Genomic DNA, 10,197 nt, shown 5'->3' with positions numbered 1-10,197 from the left:
GTAAATCACTGTATTATCTCTACACTTACCTTGTCAAACTCTGTCTTTTTGGATCTTGCTTCGTGTACAAGGGCACACTCATGCTTAAACAGAAAACATACATAATTATTAACTGTTGAGTCCTAAGATCAGGATTAAAGCTGTGGGAAATCAATCTTAATATTGTGGTCGGTAGGGGGGTGTTGGGCGTGCGCAAAAGGTGGAGCTCGAGAAGCGGTCGAAAACAGCTGTGTGAGGTTTTTCAGTGAGTCATATAAAAAGGCTCAGTTCAAAGATTCGACTCCTTAAAATTCAGTACAACTCTTTATTTGGTAAAGTTGCCATTGTTTTAACCCAACATGTTAGTGTTAACAATGACTATTTTTGACTAGTTATAACTAATTTAGATTACTTAGTGAATTACTAAATTGAACATATTGTTCTACTTTCTAATAATATGTCTAACCAAATGAAGATGTGATTCTTATCAAAGGACAAGATGCTAAAGTACATCTAACAATTTATATTACAAAACACAGATATTTAATAATGGCATTATACATTATACAGCCAAAAGCATGCTGACATCTGACACATTGATGGACATCCAATAACAAACCAAAGTACATTATTATGGACACCCCACCCCTGCCTTTATAACAGTCTCTTTCTGAGCAATTGAAATTAACTAAGTTATACCAGTCCTTTTTATATGGCCACAAAGAAGTTACCGATTATAGTCACTTATAATTAGGAGAAATTGGAAGGCCATGTCATAAAGTTAAATGGCATTTTAGAAGTTTATACACCACCAAATTAATTAAAGTTGCTTTTTATATATATATATAGATTTGGCAGATTTAGTCATACATTTATAAGATAGATAGATAGATAGATAGATAGATAGATAGATAGATAGATAGATAGATAGATAGATAGATAGATAGATAGATAGATAGATAGATAGATAGATAGATAGATAGATAGATAGATAGATAGATAGATAGATAGATAGATAGATAGATAGATAGATAGATAGATAGACACCCTGGACGGGATGCCAGTCCATCGCAGGGCACGCACACACACACACACACACACACGCACACACACACACACACACACACAGCAATTCAGTGTTTTCAATTAACCTGGCTGCATGTTTTTGGACTGTGGGAGGAAACCGGAGCGTCCTGAGGAAACCCACACAGACACGGGGAGAACCTCCGCACAGAAAGGACCCGAACCACCCTGCCTGGGGATTGAACCTTTTTGCTGTGAGGCGACAGTGCTACACACTAAGCCACCGTGCCGCCCTAATGTCAAGATATTTAAATACATTTCTTCTACAACTAGGGGGGTTTCATTTATAGCAGCTGATACCTTTAAAAAGAAATTATTTAAACGTTTGAGATACAGGGGGCAAGCCATAGCCTAGTGGTTAGGGTACTGGACTAGTAATTGTTTGTTTATTAGGATTTTAACGTCATATTTTACACTTTGGTTATATTCATGACAGGAACAGTAGTTACTCGTTACACAAGATTCATCAGTTCACAAGGTTATATCGAACACAGTCATGGACAATTTAGCATCTCCAATTCACCTCACTTACATGTCTTTGGACTGTGGGAGGAAACCGGAGCACGCAGTAAACCCGGAGTAAACCCACGCAGACACGGGGAGAACATGTATACTCCACACAGAAAGGACCCGGACCGCCCCACCTGGGGATCGACGGCGACGGTGCTACCCACTTAGCCACCGTGCCACCCGGACTAGTAATCAAAAGGTCGCTGGTTCAAGCCTCACCACTGCCAGGTTGCTTCTGTTGGGCCCTTGAGCAAGGCCCTTAACCCTCAATTGCTCAGATTGTATACTGTCACAGTACTGTAAGTCACTTTGGATAAAAGCGTCTGCTAAATGCTGAGAATGAATGTAAATGAATGTTAGATGTGTTATGTGATACAGCTGAAGATAAGAACAATAATAATGCTTTAAATATATATTAACACAGACAAGCTGTAAGCATAGAGTAACACAGAAACAAGGCTCTCCAGGCGGTCAGAAAAGCGCCTTTTGCTCAAAAGACAGTTGGTCACAGGCAGGGGCGATTTAATGCACGGGCTTACCTGGGCTTCAGCCCAGGGGCCCCGAATAATTGAGGGCCCCGTATTGGCTGTTTTATTTTTTATTTATTTTGTTAGTTATTTTGGTTAATAAGAATGGGGAAGCTTACAAAATCATTTACACGTTATTCATATTTCTGACTGGTGATTGGCCAGATAAACGAGCTGCCGTAATTCTGATTGGTGGTTTCAGTTAAGCAACGTGAACGTTAGAGCTAGTATGTGAGTGACATTCAGCTCAGCCAATCAGAATGCAGCACCAGGTTTATACACGTGTGTTCGGACGTTCTGCAGTTAGTTTTGTTTATGAGTCTCGCCTTATGATCCCAGCGTTGAAGTTCGGGTTCTGGAACTAGGCGGTCTAAAGTGCTGTAACGCTCATTGAAGTCCTGACTAAACAGTTAAAGTGACTCTACCCTGTCGTGTGTGTTTATTCCCACACCTCCACCACCGCACAGCAAAAGACCCGTAACATCCCCACCGGACAGCGGCTAGGTGAGCCGACCCTCTACGGTAGCAAGTGGCTAATGCTAGCGGTAAAGTGCGGCGATAGCGAAAGTAAAAAAAAACACGGCAATGTTTTCGTTAAGTAAAATATAAAAATAACTAAAAGACAATAAAATATCAGAATGCATGTAATCACAATACACAGTGAGTGCACAGCAAGGGATTTTGGGAATCTGTAACCTGCTTAACGTTACTAGACTATATATATACAGGGGTTGGACAAAATAACTGAAACACCTGTCATTTTAGTGTGGGAGGTTTCATGGCTAAATTGGACCAGTCTGGTGGCCAATCTTCATTAATTGCACATTGCACCAGTAAGAGCAGAGTGTGAAGGTTCAATTAGCAGGGTAAGAGCACAGTTTTGCTCAAAATATTGCAATGCACACAACATTATGGGTGACATACCAGAGTTCAAAAGAGGACAAATTGTTGGTGCACGTCTTGCTGGCGCATCTGTGACCAAGACAGCAAGTCTTTGTGATGTATCAAGAGCCACGGTATCCAGGGTAATGTCAGCATACCACCAAGAAGGACAAACCACATCCAACAGGATTAACTGTGGACACAAGAGGAAGCTGTCTGAAAGGGATGTTCGGGTGCTAACCCGGATTGTATCCAAAAAACATAAAACCACGGCTGCCCAAATCACGGCAGAATTAAATGTGCACCTCAACTCTCCTGTTTCCACCAGAACTGTCCGTCGGGAGCTCCACAGGGTCAATATACACGGCCGGGCTGCTATAGCCAAACCTTTGGTCACTCGTGCCAATGCCAAACGTCGGTTTCAATGGTGCAAGGAGCGCAAATCTTGGGCTGTGGACAATGTGAAACATGTATTGTTCTCTGATGAGTCCACCTTTACTGTTTTCCCCACATCCGGGAGAGTTACGGTGTGGAGAAGCCCCAAAGAAGCGTACCACCCAGACTGTTGCATGCCCAGAGTGAAGCATGGGGGTGGATCAGTGATGGTTTGGGCTGCCATATCATGGCATTCCCTTGGCCCAATACTTGTGCTAGATGGGCGCGTCACTGCCAAGGACTACCGAACCATTCTGGAGGACCATGTGCATCCAATGGCGGTGCCGTGTATCAGGATGACAATGCACCAATACACACAGCAAGACTGGTGAAAGATTGGTTTGATGAACATGAAAGTGAAGTTGAACATCTCCCATGGCCTGCACAGTCACCAGATCTAAATATTATTGAGCCACTTTGGGGTGTTTTGGAGAAGCGAGTCAGGAAACGTTTTCCTCCACCAGCATCACGTAGTGACCTGGCCACTATCCTGCAAGAAGAATGGCTTAAAATCCCTCTGACCACTGTGCAGGACTTGTATATGTCATTTCCAAGACGAATTGACGCTGTATTGGCCGCAAAAGGAGGCCCTACACCATACTAATAAATTATTGTGGTCTAAAACCAGGTGTTTCAGTTATTTTGTCCAACCCCTGTATATATACTGTATATATATATATATATAATTTTTTTTCTTTTTTCTTTGTACTGGGGCCCATGAGCTGCCACTCATGAACTCTGTTGTCTTGCGTTGTGTACTGATTTTATGAAAACTACAGTATACGTGGGGGCCCACAAGCAGCTGTAGCCCCTGGGCCCACAGGCAGATTAAATCGCCTCTGGTCACAGGAACAAACTCTTCTAACAAGCAGCGCTCAATAGAGAGTCGGCTCTTGTTCACCCAAAAGAACCGACTCACAGAACCGACTATTTCGCAAACGACACATCACTAATTCGAGGCCCACAATGCAGTTCGCTCGGCTGTACGGCTCTGTGCCGTGATTTAGAGGATAGAAAACGTTGTGTGATGTGATGGTTGTGCGGATCGAACCGCGCTCCTGTATAATATGTGATCTAGTATAATATGCTCCGAGCAGCACCGGTCCTGCTTCAACATGAGCACCGGCTTCAGCTCCAACTCCTGCCGGTTCGCCGATTACTTCGTTATCTGCGGACTGGATACCGAGAGCGGATTGGAACCAGACGAGCTGTCCGGTAAGATTAAAGCACTGCCAGCCATTTTTCATTACTGATGATTTTCATCTGCTTTATGTGGAATTGATGTTGTTCTTGCTATACATTTAATTGTGTGCGTTGTGTTTACGTTTCCAATACGGCATGAAAATACGCTTAGATTTTAACATTTGAGTGCTCTGTTACATAATATTTCAAATATCTATTTTACTTTACACCATATTCCCTAAATAAACTCATTATTGTGATCTAAAATCACGTTTTTCAAACAGACTCGTTTATTTTTCTGAACAGCTCTGGCCTTCCTTTTACCCCGATACCATAGATGTACCGCTTGATCACAGTGTTCCGCACAGTTGATACTAATCATCCAGGTTTTGCATTGATTGTAGAAAAACAAAACTGTGTTTTCTTTTTTTAATAATACGAAATGCTTGAAATGAACACAGTTTTACAGTTAAATCCGTTCCTGCACTTCAATAAAACTCAATAATAATACCAACCACGTACTGTACATGTTAAAGGGCTGGGGAATTGACACAGATTTCCTTCCTAAATCCACTTTGCACAAAAGACACATTTATGCTTTTGATATCTATCAGGGTCACTGTCTGATTTAAGTGGAATTTAGGGTTAAACATATCCAATTATTATTATTATTATTATTGTTATTGTTATTAAGCCACCTACATAGACTTCTAACCAGAGCATCAGAGCACAATGTGCCATATATTTTTGATATTCACTGAAAAAATTGATTTTTGCATCTTAGTTACATCTACTACACTTAGTTACACAGAAAGCTGCTATTTTCTCAGCAGTAAAACCTACTTCTTTAATATTTTCCTCATACTAACACATTAAATATTGCATAAAAATTCCCTATCCTTTAATTATTGTTAGAAATTGTTTGAAAAGCTGTTAAAAATGTCCCGTTCTGTTTTGTTAGTAGAAATGAGTGCATGAAATTTAATATTTTTTATTAGAAACTACTGGGAGTCTACTTTCACACTGCAAAGTTCGTAGTCATAGTTTATTCTCATACCTACCTGAAGTTAGTTAAATAAATTAGTCATTACTATCACACTGGACAAGATTAAAAACAAATCACTATTAATTCTTAAAAGCTTGGAAACAGATACTATTCATGGTGCATTTTTATTTTCATTTGAAGAATAGACATTGTAAGAAAACAGGGGAAAACAGAGGAAATCAGAGTCAGCTTTATTCGCCAAGTATGTTACACACACAAAGAATTTGTTTTCGGCTGTTGTTATCTCTCTACAGTATACAAACAATACAATATACAGACAAGACTATACAGATGATGTACAAATGTAACACGCTAGACTGAATTTTGTATATATACAAAAAATAGCATAGACAAATAGTAAAAAATTAAAATGAAATTATGGACATTATGGAAAGAAAAAACTGACCTACAGAAACGTTTTTAATTAAAGTGAGTTTTAGTTGAGACTGAATACAGTTTTAGCAATTGAGGGTTAAGGGCCTTGCTCAAGGGCCCAACAGTGGTGCCTTGGAGGAATCATCAATCTCAGGATCTATAGTCCAGTAACTAAAGCCCTGCTTCACTCCTCAGTACACACACAGTACTTACATAAATGTATCATTTGATAGTTTTTATTTATTTTAAATAATATAGTATATGTGTGATAGTATGATACCAGTGACTATGACACCAGGGACTGTGAAGTCAGTTAATGTGTCACCAGTAACATGTTTTATTAAAAGAAGGCTTACCTCAGAACATTCAGCACATTAGGGAAATCTTGCTACAAGAACAAACTACTAACTTCACATATTGGTGTAATCCTATTGAATAAATACAGACTGTTGACAAAGGGTGACACCAGTGACAGATTAAAGCTGCTGCATTTTGAAATGCATCATTAAAGATAGATTAATAAAAAAATTGATTTCAAGCTTTACAGTGGTGCTACACTGCTGAACTTTAGTACTTACATTGTAATAAACAACTATCCAGGACGTACAAATTTAAATTTAAAACATAAACACATGGGGCGCATTTGTTACTTTCTCCAGATAACGACCAACAAAATCATTTAGTAATTTAGCTAACACAGTGGAGCACATTGACCACTATTTTGACTTTACTTACATATATTTTAAGGGAATGCTATCCACATCTGTACATGTTTATTTGCTTATTAGCTTTTATTTGCATAGGTCTATTTTAAAAGCAGAAACAGGGGGGTGGCATTTCCTGTGGTTTTACACTTCCCCCTTTCTGCAGCGAAACTAAATTCCCTTTCATGGGGTTTCTAGCTGAAATCCCAGTTTCTCTCACCTTTTTGATTTATCTCTGATTTAATCAGTCACAATGCTTCGTCAGTATTGTGTGACATCATTATCTTTAAGCTTGTATTTATCTCAGGTCTTTTGTTATTACACAGTAATTCACAAATTTTAAATAGACCCATTGTGTTGTTCTAGACGCCTCTCATTGTTTCAGGCTAGTGGTGGCTCAGCACATAATGTTTGTGCATTTTGACTGGAAATATGTGATTTTAAACCCCAGGGCTTGTATGTTGAATCCTTATTATTATTATCATCATTTTCATTTTTATCATTCTGACTCCTGGTGACCATATGTGTAGTACTTTTCTAGAGCATCCTGTCTTTTGTTTGGGTCCTCAGGTTTCTTAATGGCTCATTTATCTACAGAACAACTATACTTTACTTTTTATGGTTGTGTTTTGTTATAGGAATGCATTATATTGAAAAAATATATGTCATATATGATACAATATGTATCCTAGTTTGTGAACCACATTTACTTCACATGCCTACTGATTTTGTGTCATATGTTTTTAAGGTCAGAATACATTTTAACAGTGGCTTTATTTGTTAAGCATTGGTTTGTGTAGTGGTAATGGATAGCCACCTGGGTTACACATGTGCTTCTGGCCAGATGCACAAACTTCCCCACTATGCTAGCCTTTTAGCACGGGAGGTTGCCATGTTCTAATTCTAATAATAATCAAAATTAAAATAAGTAAAATTCAAGTTTTTTGACTGTTACGGCACTGCTGTACCACCACAGTTGGTCTGAACACGAAGACTCTGGACAAAGAGGTGATTCATATTCCAAGCAGGCTGACGTGAGATGATTTGAACACGCTGCTCAGAATGACGCATGATTGAAAGCTTATGAATGGTTTATTTCTGGTACTTTCATGTAATATTTTCAAACCACTGCAAATCACAGTTATCACATCTAAGCTGAGACTAATGTATGTTATTTTTTACACTACATCTAGCAACCCTTGTTTATGGACCTTCATTTCTGCATTGGAAATTATATACGTGACTTGAGCGTGTGTGCAGTTTATGGAGATGCTACTGAACATTTACTTGTACATGCATTAGGGTTGGGGTGACTGGAAATCCACCGATCATTTCCAACTTCTAACAAACAACATTCAGCTTGCCAGCAAATGAATCCCCTTTATGACTTGCCAGATGTTTTGGAAACATAAGAAGCATAAAACTTTGCAGTTTCCAACCTGACCTACAACTTTGAAGCAGATGAAGCAAAACAACTTGTGATGTTGGTCACATGATGCATATTCTACCTCAAAATCACATTGAATATCATGTGATCTTTGTGTGATGTACTTACAAAACACAAAAACATTCAAGTCATTTGTTTATTTAGCTACTACTGAAGGAAAACCGTTGATCAGAGCTCATGAGATATCATTTTTTATTTTTAGGAAACTACTTAATTTAAATATAGTTTAATGGGGAGGCAATCTTCTGAACCTCTGCTGGGAGAGTTATGGGCTTAGTAGTTACAAACCAATGGGTTGTGTATTTCCACTTTCTGCCCATTTCCAAAATCAACATAAGCTGAAACATGCTATCCCACCACTGCCGAGTCTCAGTTGGCCGTGTCTAAGTGAGGGGAGGCTGGATGGGGTTTCATATTTTTGCCTCTGCCAAAGCAGCTCCCACTGTCTGTGGCAAGAAGTACGTAAAGAAGAGCTTGCTGAGGCTGTCTATTCTGTTGGAATCCACTTCACAAAGTGTTGGAAAAGACGTGCTTATCACCGGCACTTCTCAAGCAAGGAGACTGAACGAGTGGAACATCGATTTAACTATTAAATTAAATTTTAACTCAGATGTTTCAATAATTTTTTTAATTAATCCAAAACTGCATTTTCAATCAATTTTGAAAAGGATTTACATGTTTTATTAGCTGACAATTCTTCATACTTTGCCATTAATTGATTTATAAATCAGAATAGCCGTAACAGCATCATTCTGACTTCTTTTATAGTGGAATGGTAAGAGCAAAGCTTACAGTTTTTCATTTTGTTCCTAATGCCTAAAACAAATGATCATTGTTTGGGTTCACATATACCAAGTTGTGACATAAACATGTGATTATACAGCTGTGTGACAGTAGTTAATCCGTTTTTGTGACCTTAAACAGTATAAGATATTTGAAAGCCACTGTGTCTAAGGAACCTCTATTAAATCTTATGCATTGATGGTCATACACTGTCTTTGTTTGTCATAAAATATGACAGTCCAAGACATAATGCTTAATCAGCGATCTTACTGAAAAACAAGTAGGCTACTTCCTCATTACAGAGTGCTGCTGCTCAACTTTAAGGTCACATAAGGTGCTCAAATGTGGTATTTCTCAATCTGATAAAACACACATCCTTTCCATTTTCAGTCACACGTTTCCTCTCAGATTAGAACCTGTAGTGTTTTGCATCAGAGCCAAGCGCCTGCTTTATTCCTGAAATTACTTCCCGTTATCTGCCTTGTTAAGGTGATTAGGACCGTCCTGTAAAAGCGTATGAGAGAGGCGCCACTTAACATGATGCTTTAACCAGTGCTCTCTCTGTGGTGACTCACTTCATCAGCTGGGATGCCACACATGTCTCGGGGGTTAGTGTAGCTTTTTAAGAGGGTGGCACAGTCGCAACAGGGCTGCCAGTTACCAATGCATGTATTTGTCGTAGGACCAGATGTGCTTCTGAAACTTGCTCTTTTGTGGTAATGCTGACAATGCAGGTTAAATCTGGGTCACTTGGACAAAAAGAATCTCGAAACGCACACAAAGATTTTCTTCACTACATTAACTGACTAACCAACAACCAACAAATGAGCCATAGTTTGATCAATGCTGTCTGTTAGCGCTTGGAGATATGACCATATTTATCATCTTATGTGTCTACTAGTAGATATTCTAAATAGTGCAGTTATATTGCAATATACACTGATCAGCCATAACATTAAAACCACCTCCTTGTTTCTACACTCACTGTCCATTTTATCAGCTCCACTTACCATATAGAAGCACTTTGTAGTTCTACAATTACTGACTGTAGTCCATCTGTTTATCTGCATGCTTTGTTAGCCTCTTTTCATGCTGTTCTTCAATGGTCAGGACTCTCCCAGGACCACCACAGAGCAGGTATTATTTAGGTGGTGGATCATTCTCAGCACTGCAGTGACAATGACATGGTGGTGGTGTGTTAGTGTGTGTTGTGCTAGTATGGGTGGACCAGACACAGCAGCGCTG

General features: G+C 39.2%; 1 protein-coding gene across 2 annotated transcripts in view; it reads left to right on the top strand.

Moving 5' to 3' along the window:
• The first annotated feature begins 4,529 nt into the window (after positions 1–4,529).
• The window catches only part of dennd5a (DENN/MADD domain containing 5A), a 54,366-nt gene continuing 48,698 nt past the window's right edge, over positions 4,530–10,197 (top strand). For both annotated transcript variants that reach the window (XM_063012695.1, XM_063012694.1), the window contains exon 1: positions 4,530–4,631. In XM_063012695.1, coding sequence (XP_062868765.1) covers positions 4,532–4,631 — 100 coding nt within the window. In that variant the 5' untranslated portion in view covers positions 4,530–4,531. The remainder of the gene's footprint in view (positions 4,632–10,197) is intronic.

This window comes from Trichomycterus rosablanca, chromosome 17 (assembly GCF_030014385.1).
Source record: "Trichomycterus rosablanca isolate fTriRos1 chromosome 17, fTriRos1.hap1, whole genome shotgun sequence".
NCBI classification, from domain to species: domain Eukaryota; kingdom Metazoa; phylum Chordata; class Actinopteri; order Siluriformes; family Trichomycteridae; genus Trichomycterus; species Trichomycterus rosablanca.
The sequence above is the reverse complement of the archived record's forward strand: the minus strand, read 5'-3'. Positions and strand labels throughout refer to the sequence as shown.